This window comes from Syngnathus floridae, chromosome 17, assembly GCF_059516105.1.
Source record: "Syngnathus floridae isolate MCC-2025c chromosome 17, RoL_Sflo_1.0, whole genome shotgun sequence".
NCBI lineage: Eukaryota > Metazoa > Chordata > Actinopteri > Syngnathiformes > Syngnathidae > Syngnathus > Syngnathus floridae.
In genome coordinates this window covers 6,734,615-6,758,115 of record NC_142429.1, presented here as the reverse complement: position 1 = coordinate 6,758,115, position 23,501 = coordinate 6,734,615, and the positions used below count along the sequence as shown (strand labels likewise).

The window sequence follows — 23,501 nt, the reverse complement described above, 5'->3', positions numbered from 1 at the left end:
TGAGTGTCAAAGCTCGGGCCTGCCTCCGCATTAGACACTTAATTAACCTCCTTAGACGGCAGCGGGCCAAAGCCTTAACCGTGCTAATATTTGGCCTCCCGCAGTCGGGTGTCTACCAGCAAGCCGATCCCTTTTTGCAATATGGATGCGACTTGATTGTGCAGTAATGGCCGCCGCGCTTCTGACCTCAAATTTACGCTGGCACCGATAAAAGACACTTAGCAGTATAACGCTTGTTGAACGCTCCCATCTTTGCTTGCCGTCTTACTTAACCCTGTTTTCTTCACTTAAAACTAAATGCCTGATTAAATTTGACTCGGAAGAAAATCCATTAATACCTTCACACTTAACTGCCTGGTTCTTTTGATGCGTCCGCCACATGTTTCTATCAGTTCAGTCTATCCATGCAACATCTTTCAATGCCAGGCATTTTTAAAAAGAGAATTTACTTAGTGCCAGAAAATTTAGAGCAACGATTGGCATGCTACGTAGTCGTAGTATCTAGTCACGTGTAAATGTGTTCAAATATCACACAACAGCACAAACAGCCCGGCAGGCTTTTTGTACGAGCCATGTTTGAAGTGTTTGAATCAATGTGCACGAGCCAACATACATCCAAACACAAACATCAAAACACACAAACATTGCTACGCGTTGATACCGCAAACACAGAAACCAAAAAAAAAATAGAAGCATACACAAACGTGGGACCACGGGAGAGCAGAGTGTCATCTTCAAAAAAGGACGCGGCTCCTCCGCCGCCGCCGCCTCCCCCGACTCGCGATTCATGTTCAAAGGCCGTCCATTAACCTTTGGCAAGCACGGGCCCGCCGTGTGATCCGCCGCTCTCGGCCCAGGACTTTGAAAGCCCCCGCACGGAGCGGGGGCCGCGAGTAAGTGACGGCGAAAAACACGTGCGTCGGACCTCCGACAACTGTGAGAGACGTGCGTTTACGGCAAAGCGCCGGAAGGTGAGGACAGGGCGACAGGAAAGTGTTTTGCGCGAGAGCTGTCACATCATCACGTAGTCACGACCGAGGTGAGAAAAGAAAAAATGGATACATCATCCAAGAAGAGACCAGAATGCCGCCGCTCTTGCTAATAAGAGTACGAGACAACCGGGAACTGGAGATAACAAATTTGGCAGCCCGAGGTGCCTCAAACTTGAACAGCGCCAAATAAATGAATAAATAAAGTAGTCAAACGAAAGCCTGCTCATTTAATAATACATACAGACACAAAGCAAACAAACGTCTCAATGTTTCAGCGAGCTTCAAACGTTCAGCAAACGTTGGCATTGATTTTGCGGTTCAGAATTGGTTCATCTGACACCCAGGAGGCATTCGAAATTTTAACAACACAAGAAAGGTAAATATTAACTTGTAAAATTAATTATGAGTGTGCCGTGTCCAATTTAACTCAAAATGTTTGCTTCTAGAGGATCCTCCAGTTGTTGACAACCAGTGACACCGCTAACAAGCTACTTGAATATATTTGAGCCTTTTTTTTTTGCAGTAACAACCAATCTAATGCATAACTATTCTAAGTAACTTCTTTGTACTGCGATGTTTACCTTCTTTTTATATGCTAAAGTCAAGTCAGTCATAAACATATGCACAGCTATACATTATTCCCACGCCAAGTTGTCATTTACACACATTAGCACGGATATTAAAATAAAACTTAAGTGCCTCTTTGTTAGTGCCAGTTGAAAATAGGGAGATGTACATATGTGTAACACTTTCTACATGGTGCGCTACGCTGAATATATGATGTGCAAACAAAGGCTTTTTTGAAATTTGAAAGTGCGCCGGGGAAGGTCGAGTCTTCTATCAGACGGCGGCGCTTTTAACGAGCGCGCCGCCTTAAGAGTTGTGAAGTGCATTCGGAACTGATGAAAGTAAGCGTGCGTGTATACATTTACTCAAAAGATGTCGACAACTAAAAGTGACGCAAATGTACAAAGAACAAAAATATGAAGGCCATGCGGCGCCATCACTTAGCGCTTTATGAAATCTACAGAAACTATAACAATAGCGGGGTTAGCGGTGTCGCCACTCTTAATGTTATTTACTCGGCTGCCAGGAAATCAATTGTGTTATGAATTAAGAGAGTCGGTGCAATTGTAATTTCAATAGTATCCGATCGCTACAGTAACGGATGTTGTTTAGACTTTCACTTTTCTGTATATTTCTATACTGAAGTGAAGGCCACAGATGTGGTTGTGGATTGCCATGTATAGAAATGTCTGACTTGGAGGGACACAGCAATTAAAAAAAAAAAATGAAATCACTGAAAACTGTATAACCAAGCAACAAATAAAAATAAAACAAAAGGTGAGCAAATGGACCTGAGGGGATTTAGATGCTACCTGGAATTAGCAAATCAACAGGTACATTTCTCACTTCTACTAGTTTTTAAATTGTTTCTACATTCCAAAAACTGAAACTACAAACGGGTGACTCTTAATGTTAGAGTAACACTACATTAAATACGTCGCGCTATTGCTATAGCAACTGAAGCGAACGTCGGCTTGTTCACAGAGCTAATGCTAACTTAGCATCTTAGCTAGCACTGCTATTTTGTTAACCATTTACCCCTTAATAGTCACATGCCATTATGCTTGAGAATTTGGCACATAAGTCACTTGCGTGTTTTTAATTTGGTTCCAAATTGTAAGTCGTACATATTGCGCAGGGGATGAAATGTATATTTACTATTGTAGAGTTGTGTCTAATAATATGGTCGGTTTATGTACAGCATGATTTTGATGCCGTCATCCCGTAGGCCTGTGCAAGTGTAGCTAATCAAGTGTCTAGTGAGTCTATATATCATAGATAGAATGCGGGCGCACATGAATAACAGAAAATGTAATTGAAAGAAAGAAAAAAAAAACACAGGGACCAGAAGGGGAGGACGCTTATATTATACGAGATTAAACTAGTAAGCCAGCTCCCGCCCTAGCGTGGAACACAAGTAAGACGCATGAGGCTACGTGAGCGCATTTGCAAATTGAAACATGTCACAAGCATTATGTGGTGAAATGACTTACAAATAGCCTTATAATGGCCGTGCTGCCACCGCCGTGAAATGGCGCACGGCGGCGCGCGCCGCGGCGAGGTTAGCGGCGTGCTAAATGAAAGCTGGGGCGTCGGGGGGGCTCCATCACATACGCCGCGGCGGGCCTGCCATGTTTGCCGCATTAGGCCGGCCTAATGGACTTTCAGAGGGAGGTTGGTGTGCGTTTGGGGGACTTGACGTCATGAACAATCGATGGAACGTTCCACATTTGTCAGGTAACGTGTCATTCTGTTAGGACGCTTGTGGGGCAGGTTGGAGGGAGCTAGCTTGCACTTAGGCCGCACACAACTTTACTGTTTGTTTCTTGTTATTAAATATAAAAAAAGACGCTAGTTTGATTATTTTTTTATTTCAAATTGAATTGATCTGAAAGCAAAATGCCGATCACGGTCACGCTTGAGTTACCCCCATATTATCGAATGATAATCGGCTATAATATTAGGTTTAAAGAGACAAGAGGGGCAGGCGTGCGCATTATACGGTGAAGCCAAGTGCAATGAACCTGCCGCCTCCGAAATAGGTTCTCATTAGCCGTCTTAAAAGGTTCTCATCACATCACAAAAAGGCCTATTCGGCTAAATTCCATCTCTGTTGTTCTTCCTCCTCTCTCCTCCCGATCCTCGGGTCATGGCAATAAAAGGAAATTAAATAAATTAATTAAAACTGTGCGGCCCAAATGAGCAGCACGGTGCTGCGGGGGCGAGCGTGGATCTTTTTACATACACGTGTGCCGGAGTCCATTAGCGTGGAGAAAAGATTTGCGCTAGCGCCTCAGGCCTGGGTACACGTTGAATTGATTAGGAATGCATTATTAATGCTGTCTGAGGGGTCGGCTCGCATAGCCGGATGCCTTGTACCCTCTCAAATGCGCTGCATATGGACAGGCAAGACGTATGACCTCGCTAGCCGCTGCGGTATACGCGCGCCATCACTTGCTAGCATAATTTGATGCATTGGATTAAAAGGTTTTCAGTTCCACGCCTATTCTAAATAAAAGGACATCATAGCATATTGATAGTGTAGAAAATAACAAAGATGAAGTTCCTACCCTACTGCCAAAAACAGATCACCCTTTTCGCAGCCAATTAAAATCAGCGCAGCTCTGCTTACCTCTCAGTCGAGTTTCGGATTATAGCCATCACTTGAAATTAGTTCTCTATCTTCACCTAGCTGCCAAGTCACGCACAGCAAAAAAAAACTTGGCGTAGGCGCAGATTTTATATAAATAATCGCAATGTTATGTAACTAAAGGGTCAAAGTGGACAACGGCTGGCATTTTCACAATTTCAGAAATAAGCAAAGAACAAAAGATTCCCAAAGTTTGTTAATTTCACACTTGATGAGTGGGCAGCCACTCCAGACACGCAACTATTTGTATGCACAGCTCTCTAAAGTCCATTTTCCATAATTGTAAACATTTTCTGTTGAAGATTTTATTGTTGGGCATCTAGAATGAAAGAATTCAACGTACGTCACATACGGAAATCCAAGCACTCTGTTAATGAGCTTCCACTGCAGAACAAAACAGCGCCAAAGGGCAAATGTGACAGAGGGCGAACGTGTGTAACGCCACAAAAGGAGCAGAACCAAAACAAAGCGGCTGCTACTCGACTTGGTGGTCAACTAACACGGCGGGGAATGCTAATCGCGCCGCTGACACAAGCACAAACAACAAATATTTACATCCCGGCCCCACTCCGCTACGGCTTCATCAACTGGCATCGCACCATGGCGACCGAACCCCCCATCCCTCCCCCCAACGCCCCCTCGGCTTGCTAAATGTCCGTCACCCAGAGGCTAGTTGGCACGGCGCTGACTGGGAGCGTTGCAGCAGATGGTGAGCTGCCGTCTGTGTGTCAGGCCACTAGCAGGACACCCAGCAGCCCCTCCGACTCCTCCTCCTCCTCCTCCAGCGTCACGCTGCCTAACCGGGTCACCTGCTGCCAGGCGTGAAAAAGCATCGCGTACACTCACACACACATTAGAAAGTGCAGCTGGTCTCAAAAATGCGGGAAGGATGTGGAATGCATTTTGAAATGATTAGAATGTAAAACCTGAAAATTTGAAAAAGCATCTCGCTCAATGGGATTTTTTACTGGTGAATACAAAATCATGGGGAGGATGGGAATTGGCTGGAAGTCAATCGGTTAATTATCGTTGGGGATTTTAGATATGTGACAAATACCAGAAGGAGCAGCACGACTTCCATTAAAATGAAGCAAAAACTGTTTTGCTGTACACTCCTTTTCTCATCAAGACACGGCTGCAATGAACTAAAAATAATAAACATGAAGAAAAATGCTCTTCCGCAGTCACACAATCATGAAATGAAATTGCATTACGGTGCAGGGCACGCGATGAGCTGCGCATCTGCTATCATTACACGCACGGATTGCGCTCCTCTACCTCGGCCACGCTCCGACTCGTCGGCAAACGTTTTTGACATTCACACGTAGACCCCCCACCCCCCCTCCCTCCACAAGCTTGCACCACGTTTGCTTTCTAGCATGGTCAGCAAGTCGATACGCTTACAAACTATACGGCGCGGCTCACATGTAAATATTACATGCTCGTTTGCGATAACCTTCGTCTGAACGCATGGCGGGGCGAGTCGCAATGGGTCAAGGAAGCAACGAATTATGCGGCTTACAGTTTATAAATAAACAATATTGAATGTACAGTATGCTGTCCGACAGGAGGCGAGTAAAAAAATGACATCCTTTGATTCAGCCACTATTCGCCTTGATTACAGCATTCATTTGCCTTGGCGTGTCACACGATTCATTTTCATCAAGATTCTCTTTCATTTTTGGGCCAATATCTGATTGATGTCGGGTTGTGTTGGACCAATCCCAAAAACATCCGAATGTGGTTATGGCCCAGACTGAAAAAAGTATGTCTCTCTTTCATAATTTGAGCCTGATGAATCCTGGCATTGTCATCTTTGCAATATGTCCGTTACGTCAAGGAAGGGGGGGAAAAAAAATCCATTCATGAGGACAAAAAAAACATGGTCCTCATTGAAGAAATTCAAGTGACATTTTTTTGGAAGCCTCACATAAACATTGTGGAACACAGCCAAAATGTAACACAAGCCCCCACAAGCTTAGCTAGCCAGCGCTGTGAAGAAGACTCCAAAGGTTTTTTTTTTTTGCGATTGTACCAGCCTGTCTGCCACACAGTTCTGAAGTTGTGGCTTTGAACAAATTAGCGATATAAACACACAAGTATAAAAAAAACGTATTATTCCTCTTTAATGTACTTTGGCGTGCCCTAATTAGCCGGTTAGTTTTGAAAGTTACAATCTGGGTCCAATTTTCTTTTGCTTTGTGTTGAGAGTGAAAATATGAGTTATTGTGAAGTGATGTCAAAGCACACAAATGTACTCATGTATAAGCTAACATTTAGCCTAGCTTCCTTTAAATCTACTTTTTCTTCTTTGCTGTGTATTACAGCAACATGACCGCCGCCCACAGGTCAGTCTTGGTACGGCAACTGATATCTGCTTCCGTATTAACCGTTAATCGTTCTGAGGTACCTTGAGAGGACGGCGCGACGTTGCTGAGAGCCACGGCGCACGTCAACCAAATCCAGACTGCGAGAGCCATGATGGATGGCGGTCGGTGAAGGGGGTGCGGCGGAAGGCGATGGGCGGGCTCAGCTTACACCCTCTCTGGGGGACAACCTAAAAGGGAAGAGACAACAGAATATGTCAGCGTTGTTGGTTTACAGCTCGGCGTGGCGTAGCCGCGACGCTCAGGTAGATTGATGGAGATGGAGGCGGCGGCGGCGTGCGGCCCGCCGCGGCGACAGCTGTCACCACGAGCGGTTCGTCACTCCGCTACGATTGGATGCTCGATTGAATCAGACATGCGACATATGTCGCGGGGCCATTAATGCGGCCATATTCAACATGTGCGCTATGAAAAATACTCATTGTGTGTGTCTGTGTGTGTGTGAGTCGGAAGTGCCGCAGGACTCGCACATCTCATTTGACTAATGAAATAAAGCACAATCTGGAACTTTAGCTCTTGATTTTTGACAGTAAAGCCCGCTCCGGCCCTCTGGGGGCTTAAAGAGCGTAAACAGTCGAGACGTGAGTGCCGAGACTCGCTCCTGCTGAGCTCGCCGCCACCGTCTGCGCCGCTCGTCTTTTCTGGATTGGACGGATTTCGGAGGAATGCTTTCATCCCCGCCAACCTCGATCCTGTTTATTTCATGGTCGCCACCGACATCTTTATAAATTGTTAATACAAGTATACTGTGTACATCAAGGGTGTCAAACTCATTTTTTTGGCGGGCCGCATTGTAGTCATAGCTTCTTTAAGACTGTCAACCCAAATAAATGTATGAGCACCTCATATTATATCCAGTAAAAGCTACAAAACAAACTGACAAATACCTCGTTTTCAAATCGGACGAGTAAAAACTGGTCAAATATTTAAAAAACAAAGATATTAAAAGTGAAGACAATTTGCAATTCTAGTAATAACGCGCAAATTTGATGCACAATTTGTCTTCGCGGAACTCAATAACTAAAATAGCCGACAGAAAAGACCTTCAATATTTTCGGGAATTAGCCGGTTTTATTTGGTTTCAAGTTGCCATGCGCTCAACGAGTCCCTTCATCATCCCTCATTTGGCTTTCCCTCCTCTTCCTCTTCCTCGCACCCCTCCTGGCGCTGACCTTCTCTGATATTTACCCATCTCCCCGGTGGCACTGCCCGGCCCAAAGCTGCGACCTGCTGGGTGTCGTCGGGCGGATTAGTGTGCCGGCGACGAGCACCGATGCAATGAAGAGGGCGAGGAAGGGGGAAAAAAACGGCAGACGGAAGCTGCATCTTTCCGAACGTACTCGACGTGTGTTCTGGCTTTAAATCAGGTGTTTGTGTCGGCGGTGAGGTTGACCAGCGGCCGAAAGAAAAGGACAAGCCCGGAGGGAGTGAAGACAAGAGGAAAAACAAGAGTAAAGAGACAGTAATAACTGGTAATAGATGTGCCCGAGGATGGCGGTCTCTGCAATTTAACGCTCAGAAATCGGCCGTACCCCGTCGAGCCAAGGCCCCTTGTTTCTTTTCCTCTCTTAAACTTTTGAGCTCTTAATAAGAAAAATCAGTCTTCCCCCCCCTCCCTTTGGTAACTGCTTCAGTCTGTACCTTTGGACAATAGCTCTCCTGTGGCCTCAGTAGATGAGGAGAGTAGGGAGGGAGGTCATAATGACAGCGATGGAGGGAAAAGTGCGAGGTGGAAAAATGGTTTCTATTTTGTGACCCAAAAAAGCAGGAAAGTGAGCAAGGTGCGCTTTTAATGTAGTAGGAAGGAATGACGGATTGCGGGAAATAACGGTGCGACAGGATGAGGAAAGCAGAGAAAAGGAGGGCAAGCCCAGTTAATAGCAAACGCAAGAAAGCCAGCAACAAATGAGCTCAGGAAGTGTTTTTCTCGGACAAATGAACCGGGGGAGATTTGTTTCGGTGAAAAGCATTCTGGAAAAATGTTTTCTTCTGGCGGAAAATACCATTTTAGTGCACTTTAAACTGGGTTTGAAAATTGAATCGACTAAATGATTTTTTATATTTTATTTTATAGGAAATTATAATATAATTATATAAATAATGATATAATATGAAATATAATTATATGAATATTTTATCAATCAAATGATTTACTTTATTGTATAGGAAAAACAAGTCTCAAAGGAGATTAAAAAAAGCAGCCTACGTCTGTGTGCATCTGTACCAACTTCCAATGTAGCGAGATACAATGAGCCCGAGGCCGCACACTGACCTTTGGCCCCAGAATGCATGCGGCGCTATTTTAATAGAGCAGAAAACACGACGTCCCCACGAGAGCACTGGCCGCAAGATGAGCGATTTCACGCCGCCATCGGGAACGTTCGCAGGCGAGGAGACGGAAAGTGTCAGTGGCATCGGCGACCGGCCGGCGTTATCTTTTTTCCCGCCGCCCGCCCGCCCGCCAGCCGCTCTTCATTTGCGGGTGGCCTTGATCCAAAGCAAATAGCCTCATTATCCTCTTGCGCTGGATCATTTTGATAATCACCGCGATCATTAAGATCAGTTTGCTTTCCATCCAGAACAGGGTGTCTCTTAATGCAGGGCGGCTGACGAGGGCCATTTTCCCATCACACAAAAAAAGAAGAAGCTTTTCGGAACATTACCCGACGCGAATGGAAAAGGAACAAAGGGCTCGCGTCGAAGCGTTTTGCTGAACAATGAGGAAAAGCTGGTGAAGTTCGGCTTGGGGTCTTTGAGCTACGGAGAGACGGACGGACACGCTGCGTGGACAAAAGCAAACGACGCTAGGCGCTAAAAAAAAGAAATCAAGAGTGTGTCAGTCATTTCTCCTGCGCACTGCTGCTGATTGCAGTTTGGGTTTCACAACTTAGGGGTGCCAAAGACGTCGCGCACACAAAGCCTGCCAGCATCTCAACACATTTCAAGACCAGCTCTGTCTCGGCGTGAACGAAGACCGGAGGGAGGCAAAGTGGCAAGTGGAACGAAAACGTGGAAACGCATTTGTTTAGGAAATAGACGACAGATTAGCCCGGCGGTCACCCCGAATGTTTCCATCACGTCTTTTCCATTTCCTGTTTGTGCCGAAGCTGACAGAAAAAAGGGAGGCAATGATTTGGTTCCTAGCAACAGGCGGCGAGCAAACGGCACAATCACTTTTTCCTTACAAATCACAGAGCGGTGCCGCGTGAAATATTAGTAATCACGGCGAAAAATAATCCGGCGATTCGGACGCAAATTAGAATAAATCAAGACGGAGACACAATTCTCTTTTTTTATTTTCAGACACGGCGACGATTATCTCAGTTTGATGGGACCGCTGAGGATGACAGAAGAGGTACACGTCGCCGAGGGGGCTTTAATTCTGCCCGTGACGCATCGCTGCTGAAACTTTGTCACAATTTGTACTCAACCCCGAGCCCCACCCCCTTCCACCGACCCGCCTTTGGACTACAGGGAGCAATACAAGGAGGTGGTGCAATAAAAGCAGAAAGGAAAGCATTAATTACACCTTAGCCATAAAACTAATCACTTTCTTAAACGGATATAATCGTCTGAGTGATGCGGTAATCCTCATCACCCCTCCAAGCGAGGCCATCCGGTCTCGTCGAGTGTCGGCTGTCAAAAAGTTGACGTCTGACGCCAATTTGATTTAATGGTTTCATAAACTCCGCCAAGAAAATCCAATTATCATCGGCCTTTGTTTTGGTCGATGGCAGGCGGCGGTTAGCAGGAGGATAAAAGTTTGCCTGTCATCCTACTTTTGACATTAGAGAGAAGAATGCAGAATTTATTGGCACAACAGACGCAAGGATTATTTGGACCACAACACGAACATGCAAATTAATATGGTGCCGGATTAAACATTTACCGTGAGTCCCTGTAAAGTGAAAGAAATATAAGCAAACCTGCAAAAAGTTGTAGTAAATAGAAGGAAGCTTTGACTAACATCATACATAAAAAAAAATAAAATGTATCAGCTTAATATGAGCAGCTAGCTACCAGCTAGCAAGCTAGCTAACAGGGCATACCAAGCTGGCAAATTGGATGCGCTATGGTAGAAATTATTTAGTGAGCGAGGGAGGCTCATGCCAGACCACAAAGTGTGTCACTGAGCACGGATTAAGGTGAAGAAAAAAAAAAAAATCAGAAAATGGAAAAGAAACAAATCTCAGAATTCACTTTGCAAAGTCTTTAAAAAATCTGGTATTAAAAAAAGCATGCTGGTATCTAACTGTGAATGTGTTTTAATGTTTTAATAAGCTCTACCAAGAAAACGATCACACTTCCGACGGCGTTTTCCCCACCTTAGTCCGGAAGGCCACGTAGTTTTGATTCAGGGAATCTTTTAGTCCTTGCAACCGAACTTTAATGCAGCTTCTGCTTCTGGGACCTGAAACGTTTCTGCTGCTAAAATTACCCCCTGGTTTTGTAGGCTTATTTTGATCTCCTAAAGTTCCAAGGCCATTATAGTTCAGCTACAAAATAAAACTACCAAATTAGCAGCGCTTATCGTAAGATGGGCCAAAGCATTGGAGTCAAAGTTGTATGCACCCTTAAACTTGAAAATAGGAAGCTCATTTTAAGCATTATTGTGTAACCCCTCCCCTTTTCGAATCCTCCATCTGTACAGTGGACATCTGCAGTAGAAAGCCTGAATCAATACCACCGCATAGAATATGATAGCATCTCGTATAAAGCAGCACCCTCCTGTCCCCCCCCCCCCCGCCTTTTTTCTGTTATCTTCCCGTTGGGTCCATATCTCTCATCTCCCAAATCCTTTTCGATGACGCTATCGCTAGCAAAGGCAACATAATAGCATTAGATATCGTTGCTTCAAAACAAACCGATTCTTTTACATTTGCATTGACACTCGGCGGCGAGAACCAATCGCCTGGACGGATAATGCTGCTCATCTGGCAAGTTCGAGGGGGGTCAGACCATCCTAACACGTCTCCGTTTTACTCGAATGTGTTAGTCAAGGCTGTTTATATAATGACACCATCAAGCTGGGCCCCGTGTAGACGGAACATCCGAGCTCTTGTAATGGCCCGCGTATGAGGACTCGTGTGTTTGATTACTGAGTCGTGAGCGGCGAGGAGAGGCTGCGGCGTCGACCGGGAATATAAGACTCCCTCCGAGTCGGCGATCTGGCAGCGGCGTGAGGCAGCGAGGAGTGAAAGAACAGACAGACTTCAATGAACGAGGGCTTTAAAGGCTTGTAAAGGGTTGAATACTGATTGGGCAAATTACATCGCTGGAGGCCATTTTGTTGTGATTTGAGATCCTGAACTTAAGTAACTCACAGTAAGCAGCAGTTTGTCAGGTAGAATTAGTCATTGTTGAAAACAAAATTGTCAGTTGGAGTTTACTGACAAATAAAAGACAAAAACAAGACTTGCACCTTGTGTTAGCCAAATAGCTTTGATTTAGAGTCCGCTAACAATGCTAACATAAGACAACAAGGTAATTGTTAGCTTGTTGTCTTATATTAGCATTAGCATCGGCATGCTGTTGTACCACTTTAAGCAACTCAAATTTGAACACAAAAGGTGGAGCAACACGTAGACTCACAACACTCGCAGAAATAGAAATATTCTGCTACGAAATACAACAATCGGTGAAATCCCTTGTTTTTGCCACGTACTAACACTCCATGCATATTTGAATCTTTTTTTTTTAAGCTGCGGCAATAGGGAATAAAAGACGAGTCGGCTATCCGACAGCAGAATGAGGGGGCGAGATGGTGGGGGGGGAACGGAGCGACTTTAATGGACGTGTGCTTTAAGGGAATGTAAATGAGACAAGGGAATGTGGAGAGCTGTGTGAGGATATCAAACAGGACTGGTGAGGTTGTCAAAGAGGTAAACGCGAAAGGGAAAGAGGAGGAGAAGAGAGACCTCTCACTTTATTCAACGGAGAGACACACACGCACCCGCACGCGCACGCACGCTCGAGTCGACAACCGATTCGTCACTTTGAAAAAACAAGGAGCCAATAAGATCGTATGGATGACATACTGCACTGCTGCGTACGTTGTCGTTTTGTTCAGGAATGCAATCATATGAACATGCCAAGTAACTATTAAATAAGAGTAGCCTCTCCAACTTTAATGGTGAGATAAATAGAAGCTTTCTCCTTACGTTACGGCGCGCTAACTTTATTAAGGTTTAAGCTTGAATTAAAGCCACTTTACAAGGTGAACTTTCTACACATTCCATTAACCTTCGCAAAGAAGTTTGCGGAGAGAGCAACCGAGCGGCCATCCACGGTGAATTGGTCCAAATTCAATTGGGCACAATAAAAGAAGACCAGATGTTGAAGTTTACGGCTTTTGTGTCGACTTGGGGTGGAAATCGTATTTCCTGCATCGAGCAGAATTCCGGCAAAAGCGTCAGTGTGAATTTCTTTTGTCACTTTCGGGGTGACAAATTGGATCTTCAGGCGAACACGCACACAGGTTGTCAGGTTTGCAAAGCGCGTGAATATTCCGTAGTGGCAGCGGCGGCAGTCGGTCAGATTGTTTTCTCTATATGGCTCGGCCTTCTCCGGCGCGGTCCTGTGATCTCTCGTGGCAAGCGCCGACCTTGTCAGCGCTTATTACGTCTGCCGGGACAGGAGGCGGCGAGCGTCACCCATCAACGCTCGGCCCCGTGACGCCCCGCCGGGAAGTGACCTCGGCGGTCCACCTGCGCTATCACACTAACGCCTGCTGTAGAGTTGATATCATAGAGGTTGGAATGATGGACATATATTTCCAACAAATTGGAAGTTCCAAAGCAGTCAGGGTCAAATTAGACACGGGTGAATTATCAGTCTTCCTGCGTCGTCAATGTCGTCGGCCTCGCAAATCGATAGAGGCAAATGAATAATTCACCCTAACTGTGAGGGCTAAACAACAAGAGTGAGTGATAACTTACAAGACGGCGAGCCAGCGACGATAGCGTGATTATGCTAATGTTATAAAATTGAACTCCGCCTTCGCTACGGTCGGATCGCGGCTCCCGCGTTATCCGCCGGCTGTGACTGGCAGGTTCTGCTTGATCCGATCCTTATAACCTCCCCCGAGGCAAAAGCACAAGGGATTGTTTTGATCATTTGAGTCGCACCCCACACCCCATTCATCCCCACGGGACACATTTTTACCAAACGGTAAGCAAGGTTTCGCAAAGACTACTCGACCCATTTCTGTGATATTTCATTAAAAAGGGAGAATCTGTTGAATTTGTCGCTCCAGCCACATTACAGCAGTGAAACGGAATATAACATGTTTTCATAGCAGGGGCCCTAACATAGAACCCTGTGGAACACCACACTTTATTTTTTTTGCCAATTTAGTGAAATATAAAGACTTTAACATACTTATAAGACATTTTAGAGAAATTAATTTTCATTATCCAATTTCAATCTCAATGGAAAGGTTTTTATCGTTTTTATCGGGACATAGACTAAATTATTGTTGTGTGGATTCACGACAATTTCTACTGCCTCAGCTGGCTACACAACTTTTATGCATTTTTTCCCCCTCTGTCCTTCAGTGCCAGATTAGCTAAAGAACGAAGCGCATTGCCTTGAATGTTATCGGTGACTTTTAATGCCAACTTTACGGCAGCCCATCCATAGATCACTTTCCATTAAAAAGGGTCTCAATAGAGTTAAACCCCTTTGCAGATAACGCGTGTTCACTCCTAACTGGCCAAGATAAAAGGTGATTAAATGAAATGGATTCATAATTGTTGAGTCACCTTTGGGAATCGCTCGTAAACTAAAGACAAGCTGTAACTGAGTGTGTGTGTGTGTGTGTGTGTGTTCAGGAAATGAACACATGATGGTGAGTTGATTGTCACCGACACACACACGCGTTCTCATATGCACACAGAGCAGCCCACAGGGGTGCCACATGTGATGTTGACCCACTTTAGATGTGTGGCACAAAGTAGAGCAGGGATCCAGAACATAAAAAAGAGAGAGTGACATTTAAAAATAGGCTGGGGTTTCTTTTCATCCCTTCCACATGCCGTACAATGGAAGTATCCATCTTTTGTGTCATTGAGAACTTCATCTCATTATTCTGTCACATCTTCAGCGGGCCACTTGGACAGCAGCTGAAGGGACATCATTTCAAGTTATTTGTCAGGTAGACTCCACCTCAGGTATCACAAAATAATCTACAATATCGGAATCGAACGCGCCCTTTGTGTCGGCGCCACTCCCTTCACGCTTGCATGTAAATGACCCACACGGGTGTAGTCGAGTTTGCACTCGTAACTCCGGCTCGGGCAGCTTCCAGCCTTTAATGTGTGCGTACATAAATTAGGCCGACGACGAGTGCACTGGGGCTTATCAAGGCGGCGTACTCCACCCACCCCCCAACAAGACAGGCCTTGCCTGTAAAGATCCTAATTTAGGGCCATTTTCGAAGGCAACCCAACTTTCCGTGGCTCCTTTGAAGCTCGGCGTCCGTCTGCTGTTATTCACGAGGTTTGATTACACGCGGCGTGTTAAGATGTTTTGCGGAGATGCACACATTGTAGATAATGCAGTCGGGGGCACCGCAACTCCATTTGTGACAAAGAAGGCTTGTTGATACTATTTATTTTTGGATTCTGGTTTCTACATCAGAAAAAGAACACAAATTCAAAGTGCCTCGGAGTAACTTTTGTCACAAAGCGTCGTTTCATAAATAAAACAAGGGAATGTGAAGCATTGTGCAACGGTGTGCCTTTTGTGATGTATCCAATCGGATGGTAGTGACCCCAATCTGCCTGCCAAGGTTACCCGGCTCCGGGATGGGCCGAGTGGTCATCGGGAGATCCTGACACAGCAGGCCCGGCTGCCACGTCCCAATTTCCAAAACGCGCCTGTCACTCGCCTACCTCCGCCCTCATCTACCTCGGTCAAGCACGCACATATGCGACGAGACGAGAGATGAAGGTGCGCCGACTTTGGCCTACATACAGCGGTGGATGTGCTTCGTGGTAGCGGCCTTCAAGCTCGGAAGGTAAAATAACTGCCAAGGCTGAAATATTTGGAATCCTCCAAACTCGACTGGCATTTGTAAAAATATATATTTTCACATCAGAGCCTCGGGCCAGGCATATATAAAACAGATGTCTCCTGTCATTCAACCATATATCAGTCGATTAGCAATAGCATTGTCCTCATGATGGTTACAAGGAGCTCAATTTCACACGGGAGGCCCTGAGTCAAAGTTTGAACGAGAGGAGTCAAAATGATTCGATTGAACAATAAGTACAGCAGTAATTGATATCTTACAAAATCCAAATTGGTGCATGATCTCAGAAAAAAATATAACGTTTCGTCCTTGGAGGAGGTAATTACTACAATACATCATGCAAGGGCAAGTCTCTCCTTTGTCTTCATCTCTTGCTAATGCTGCTCCTGTTCTGTAATTTTTTTTCGGATGGTAAATCAGCACAAGTGCACACTTGAGTGCCGTTAGGTCCCACGAGTCGGGGCGCTCGGATTATCAAAGGGGAGCTCGAGCCGGGTGGTTGGAGGTTTCGGGTTAGTCAGGCAGGAACAGGTGGGACTTTCCACTGCTTGCTTCTGTTAATTACCAAAGCCAAACGCCGAGCCAGGTGAACAGCCATCGGCGCCTGGAGAGGATCCAGAGGGTCCGCCTGACCAAAGTCGCTTGACTTGGGGAACACACGCTAGAGAACACAAGCCTTGCCGACAACACGAGCTTTTTGTCAGCGTCCAAGGAGAAATGATTGTTTTAATTGGGGCCAAGATAAAAAGCGTTTGACGGCATATGAAAAAAAAAAAGACTACAAACGACTGACAAGATTGGACGGATTCAACAACAGAGCTCCATCAATCAATGCTTTAAAATGTTTACAAGCGGACTTACAAGCACGCCAACTAACGGCTTACGATAACGGCTAGTTACGAGCTGTGAGCTTCTTCCAACCGCGCAGGGAGCAAAAGTGTAGATTATTTTCAACACAATTTAAAACCATTCTCTAGATGACTCGATTATAAAATTATTAAACTATTTACAGTATTATTTTTTTTATAAAGGACCATTTTCATGTGAAGACATTTTGAAAATTGAAAATATCACTCACTATATTAGCTATATTGGCATCAGCGATTTTCTAACAAGTGTCGTCTAATTTCTGATAACACAATTGGTGTTGGCTCATTATTGGATTTAATGATCTGGTGATAACATTACACTTTGTATTGCTGCCTTTGCTCCCCGCCGCCATTTTGTGGTCCGGCTGCCGCTGTTATGACAGTTAACGGCGAATGGGCTAGCTTCAGCTAGCAACATGATTCTATTTCCTTCCAAATGAGCCCACAGCTTTGCCCTACATGGTTTTCAACAAACCATTATGTGTTATCAGTTGTACGTACAATGACAATACTTCCACAAAAGCTACAGCTCTCTTTTTACAAGCAGACTATTTTTTCAAACAGTTTCCAATGAGTGGGCATTCATCTGCCGTTCGGTCTCCTCGTCTCTGGAGAGCCGAGTACACGGACACAGCGGTGGTCTCTGCGGATCCTCCCGTTTCAAGTGACCTTTCTCCGCCTTTATCCGGCGAGTCTCCGGCGTCTGGTCACTCTGAATCGCTCGGCCCGATCGGCCATTGTTCGCTTAAAAAAAGGTCGCTAGACGAATGCATAAAAAAAAGTGGAAGGACCCCACAAGACCTCACGGTTGGAAGAATAGACAGTCCGAGCTCACATTCCACCAAATAAGTTCTTTTTTTATATCCATATTTGGTCTTTAGATCTCCGACTCAATAATGGCAAAATGTTTCGAAAATACGCTGGTGGGAGGCGGGCAAATGAGATCACGAGCGCGTATGATCCCCTTAAAAGCAGGACTAAATTATTCAGGTGAGTTTTTGCTGCGAAATTCCCCACTCTGAAAACCACACAGGAACCTCTCTGGCACTCTCCGCAGGGGGGGAGGGGGGTGGGGGGGGGTACGACAGATTTACAATGCAAATCAGCTCTCACTGACTTGCAACACTTCGTCGTGGAGCGAAACAGCCTTAAAGACAAGCAAACACATGCAAATGAGCTGATTAGCCCAATATGCAAATGGTATTATTATTCATAGACACCATTAATATGTTAATTGACACTGCAGTTGCGCGCCTCGCATTAATTATATATATTATATATTAAGCGCGTAATAATCTGAACCAGTGGATCCAGATGAAAAGATAAAGACGACAATTAGATACCATTAGTCAGGATTCATTTCGGGTTGCCATTGATGTGTCAAATGCGGCTCGCTGATCCTTTTGTGAGCAGAGACAGTCAGTTATGAAAAATTAAAAAAAAAAAGTAAAAAGAGGCGGCAGTGTGTTGCAAAGGGTGAGCGGTGAAGTGGGTGGGGGTGGGGGGGAGTGCTCGTTGTCGGCATTCTCATCTGTCTGCCTGCCGGCCCCGCATGACCCGAGCCACTCTCACGTTGCCGCCTCCGATCGATAGTTGGCCTCTGACTCGGGGCCGACTCACCGAGCCCTCCCAGGAGCGTCTGGCCGTGGTGTTTTGGCAGGACCAGGGTCTACACGTGTGTGTGTGTGTGTGTGTCTGCGAGGCAGGATTTGGCAAAGCTGCTGCGTGTTGCGTCTCGTGCGTCTGCCAACTTCATTGTCAGCCGCCCCCTTTTCCCCGACGCCACCCACCACGTCCCCTCAAGTGATGGCAGTAAAAAAAACAGATTGATTGCTCCCCCTCCCACGCACAAACAATTAACAAGACAGCGCTCAATTAGATGCCCGCAGGAGACCCCTTCAGACCCGCCTTCGCCTTGACCCACTGCTAACCCGCAAAGTTCCGAGGTGTGAAAAACGACGGGAGGAAGTGAGATAAAGGTAGGAAGGTGTCGGGGTTTCTCGCTGTTTCCGTGGTGTCTTCCAAAGTGAGATTATCCCTAATGAAGGCGACGGGAGGAAGTTTCATTATCGCCCCGCGCCGCCCCGCAGATTGTCACACCGTGTCGACGTTTTGGAAGCAAAGGAATTTCATAGAAAACATGCACGAACTAACTCACTAGTAATGGGACATTATGATTTCCTAAGAATCCACTGTCACCATACTTGTTTTATTAAAAGTACTCCAGTGGCAATCGACCTTGCAATTTTAGATTCTCCAAATTCATTCGAAAGTGACAAAGTGTCGTGATTAAATGAACCAGTTTAGCGTTGGAAGCGGGAGAAGATGGCGGCGGCCCAGGATGCGACGTGGGAAGGGCTGGAGGACACGCGCTAACCGCTGTGACTGACAGCTCTGTTAATTCCGACGTGATGAATATTGCAAGACTCCTCCGCGTGCCTCGCTAATGTAAAACAGTCGGGGTGAGGGAAGGCGAGCGCCAATCCCACATGACTCACAAACACACACACGGCGACTCGAGACCGTCTCTGTGGAAACTCTCCCAACTTTCACGCCCTTAGCGAGGAGGGGGGGTATGACTTGGTGACACACAGAAGGAAGTCACAGGAGAATAGCGACTGTCACAACCGCCGCCCTCCCCTTCCATGCGAGATCAGCAGAGGGGAAAGAGGACAAGCTCGGCAAGTGAGACTTTTTTCCGGTGAAGGTTGACCTTAAAAAGCTTCCCAGCGCCACATAACGCCGTAACACTCAACCTTGTGAATATTTCATCACGCCTTGAGCGACTTGTCGAATATAGCAGGTCGGCCATGCCGCCGCCGCCGTACTTGCTGAAGAAATTTTTCTGTAGTAGCGAGGCCCCGAATGGTATTAATGGAAATCCCCAAGTTGGGATGCGGAGTAGAGGCCCCGCGGATTGTAACGTAGCGCGGGTGAGGGGGGTTGGATTGTTTGGATTGTGATTACTAAAAGCATTTAAATCCACCCTCCTTCCCTCTGGCGCTTATCTGATCAGCGCAGCAAAGCAAGCTAGCCCCTCGGCGTCGGGATTTAATATCAAACCCGGGACATAAGCCGTGTTCAATTGCCATGACAAGAACAAACATCGGCGGCGGTGGCGGCGGCACGCTACGGAGCAGGCAAGCTCTTATGCGGTAGACGTGGTCATGCATCCGAGGAGGCGAGAACATCAACTCTGGATCCACCGATACCACTACTCAGGCTTGAATACTCGTAGAGAGTGCCGATACCTTATTACCTTTAGTACCGATACTAACATTGAGATTCAACCCCAGAATCTAAAGTAAAAGTCCCTCAAAGTATGACAATGTTAGATCGTAATAATAATAGAACAAAGACGAAAAAAAAATCCAGGTAAGGACGCAAGTGCCCCGCGGCGTCGACATCACCTTCTACGTAAGAGAACAGGAGGCACGCACACAGACGACACACACTCTTCACAGCGTTGCGTGAGGCGCGGCTGCAACAAAGAGTCAGCACAAGACGACCCGCCGAGAGAGAAAGTGTGTGAGAGTAATCGCTCACGTGTACAATAGTTGGACGCGTGTGCTCGCACCACTGACACCAGGTGTTTTCTTCTTTGCCGCCAGACTGGCAGATAATTAGAAACGTTTGCCCTCACCGGAGCGGTGCGATAAGAATTTCCTTTCTCTCTCTGGTTTCATTAAAAGACGCACACAGGCTCGCGCACCCTCGAAATCTATCATCTATCTCGGCCTCAGACGTTATGACTGATGCCCTCAAAGGCTGAAATCACAATCAATGTCGGTGCGGCTGGCTGCGGGAGCAACTATCAAATCCTCGATTTTTTACTTATTTAGCTCGGAATTGGTTTATTTTAATGTTCCCGAACTCACTCGGTAGTAAGATTGGCGAGGTCCGTTGACACAAATTTGGGTGGACAATTGTATCATAACAAACGACTGTAACTAAAAGTCGGCCATTTTGATTTGAAAGAATCGGTCCCCGCCTGTTTAATTCGGCAAACACACACATGAATTGCAATCAAGCGCGTTGGTCAAAATAAAGCCACTTAATGTCGGAGAACTGCTCTCAATAATTTGATCTTTTCTATTTCTTGTCAATAGATTTTAAAGTGCTCCGTTCTGAAGCTGATCGCTCTTTAAAAACGGAAGCGCCCTTGTTTAACTTGGCTTCCACGACTCTCGCCTCTTTGCTCGGCGGGCCAGGCCCCGTTTCAACATTTCTGAGCACTGTCCTGGGAGACATAAAGCCAATGAGAAAGCAAGGGCACAGGGGGGGGAGGTGGTGTGGGGGGGTAGAAGCTGCTACTGTGCTAACGCTGCTGTGAGGTTCAGTAGAAGACTGACGGAGGTTTTTCTTTTTAAATACAGCAAAGGAATGACGGATGGCACTTCGGGAAGGAAAGTTTTCCCGATCGAGACATTTGCAACCTTAAGTGTACAGGGAATATTGCAAGAAAAAAAATACTGAAATGAATCCTCGTTCTAACTCATCCTGGTAAAATTCATTACAGCTTCTTCTTCCCCGCCCTCAATTTCTTCCATTTGTCTCCATTTTATCTTCGGGCTTGGCCCATTTTCGAGTTGTATTGGCAGGCTGATCAAACACTTGCAGCTGCACCTTTTTCCTCTTGTTAAATCCTCCACAAGCAAAAAGAAGAACTCTTGGCCGCCCTTGCCACAGAGCCTTGAGGCGAGCGGAGAAGAAGCGGTGCAACATTAGCCCCGCCCCCTTCCCACCCCTGCTGCACCTGTGCATGTTTGAGCAGATCACTTTGGAGCAGGGTGCTTCCAAAAACCCCAGGGGACATTGTTTCCGTAATACAACACCCAAAATATTACACCATTCTAATGCAATATAATAAAAACACAATATAAGTGCTCTTTTCCCACCTTTGCCACGAGTTGCTAGGCAGAATTGATTTCCCGATTGACTCTGTAGTAGTGAGTATTAAAATTCACTTTTCCCCGTTAAAAAACGATTCTTGAAAGCTTCTTATTGACTTAAACACTAACAGTTTCACTGCGGGGCCAAAATAAATTTGCCCGATTGTTACCAGCACTCTTGACTGTTCATGAACATAATCAAATAAAGCAATAATCATCCAGAAATGTAGCTGTTGGAGAGAACCGGCTGGGACCGGACGCCAAGTGCGTCATGGATAAAAGCGAGCAACTGTTTTCACACGCAGCTGTCCGTTGGTCTGTCCAAACCAGACAACACACAGTCAACATCTTGTACAAACCGGATGATTCCATTTTTTTTTTCTTTTCTCCTCGCTAATGTTTAAGGAAAATGCTCCATCACATCTGTTGCCTTCTCTCGCCGCCAATGTGGTGATCATGACACGGGCGATGGTGCCAATTGCGTTTTGGGCGTTTCTACGGCAACACTCGCTGTGTTACAGTTTGCTGTCAGTGTGTGTGTGTGTGTGTGTACTGTAAAAGGCGCAGAGACCAATGTGCTAAATCTGTGTTTCTCAAACTTTTTTGACACTAAGTGCTCCTGGAGAAATACTTGAACAGCTTTAATGTCAGTCATGACTGACATTAAAATTCAATAGCTTAGTGTTCATTAAACACATATCAAAAAGGTTTTAGTCCTAAAGTCCTCGTCTTCTGAATTATTGCACGCCCACTGAAAAGTTGCAAGTATCCAAAAAGGAGGCGGCCATTTTGGGTGGGTTCCAAGAATAGTCGGGATCGCACTGGGACGAGTTGCCCGAACGAGTCGTAAATGCGAGCGGGTATTCGAGACAGATGGGCAACACGGAACAGCTAAGCTTTTCTAAAATGGGAACATGCCATCAAAGTTTGACGATCATTTCGAGTATACGCCGTGAAAAAGCGGCAAAGGCTCGTTCATCACAGCTTAAACATTTCTTTGTTATGTTAAAAGTGAAAATGCTCCGTCGGCCATGTTGTTTTTACGCATTCATCAGAGCTCCTGTCGTCTGTTGCCGCACGAAGCCGATGGTGAAGCGGCAGGACTGCACCCCGGGAGGCGGGACTCCTCGGGGGAATGCAATCTGCATGGTGACAAGCTGCTGTCCTGATCAATAGGGCCCATTATTGATCACCGGTGATCAATGTCTCCTCTTGTCTGTATCATCATGGCGATGAATGGGATTATCGAGCTCCACGCTTCCCATTATCGTTCACAGACTCTCGTACATGCTGCGTTTTTAAAATCACGCTGTAAAGCGACCTAATGACATGCGCGTATGAAACCGATCAAATTCCAATATTTTGAAATTCAAATTAATCTCAGCGGAATATGTTTTGACCGACTGTAAAGTCAAATTACAGTGTAAAGTCAGCGTGAGGGAAATTCTGGAGACGAGAGGAGAGAGGATGAGAGAGACGGCGTCACAGTGGGGAGCTTGATGAGAAAAGACAAAAAGGAGGAGGAAAACGGGCCAAGAGGTGAGAGGATCGGGCTCTTACGAGTAATTTGCTTAACCAAAGTGACAGACGGTCGCAAACGAGCGTGTTCGGCGGGAAATAGTCCGAAAATTGGCGGGCTGGGAAAAATCGAGGCAATAACCAAACTTCCGTCACTTTTTATGACTCGTTAAGTCGTTCGGGTCGTGGGCAAGCTTGAGTCTGTCTCAGATGGCTGAGGGAGACTTTGAAAGGCGGAGCCTGGTGTGGTGAGTGACGTGGGTGTCAATGAATAAAAATGTATTCTACCTTCCAACTTGGGGCCCAAACGCTTAAGCGTTTTAAAAATACGAAAGTCACAATGACGCAAGAGGTCGAAGTTGGAGTGGGGTGGGGGGGTGAATAAAAAAAAAAAAAAACGGGCCTTAATCAAAATGTTTTTCAATTAACTCCACAATGAGGCCGGCGCTCGTTAGCCGCGGCACACACAAGCGATGACATTGCGAGTCGTGCAAAGCTTGTCATTAATATAATGATGACAGATTAGCGCTCCTGTGGGACGAGCTCCGTGACAGCTGGGCCCGCTGTGACATCACCTCGGCGAGGGCGGGGC

The 23,501-nt window shown here is 45.9% G+C and overlaps 1 protein-coding gene across 8 annotated transcripts in view; it reads right to left on the bottom strand.

Moving 5' to 3' along the window:
• adgrl1a (adhesion G protein-coupled receptor L1a) overlaps nt 1-23,501 on the bottom strand; it is a 124,835-nt gene that overhangs the window by 39,718 nt on the left and 61,616 nt on the right. For all 8 annotated transcript variants that reach the window (XM_088357302.1, XM_088357296.1, XM_088357292.1 and 5 more), the window contains one exon: nt 6,620-6,766. In XM_088357302.1, coding sequence (XP_088213428.1) covers nt 6,620-6,689 — 70 coding nt within the window. In that variant the 5' untranslated portion in view covers nt 6,690-6,766. The remainder of the gene's footprint in view (nt 1-6,619; nt 6,767-23,501) is intronic.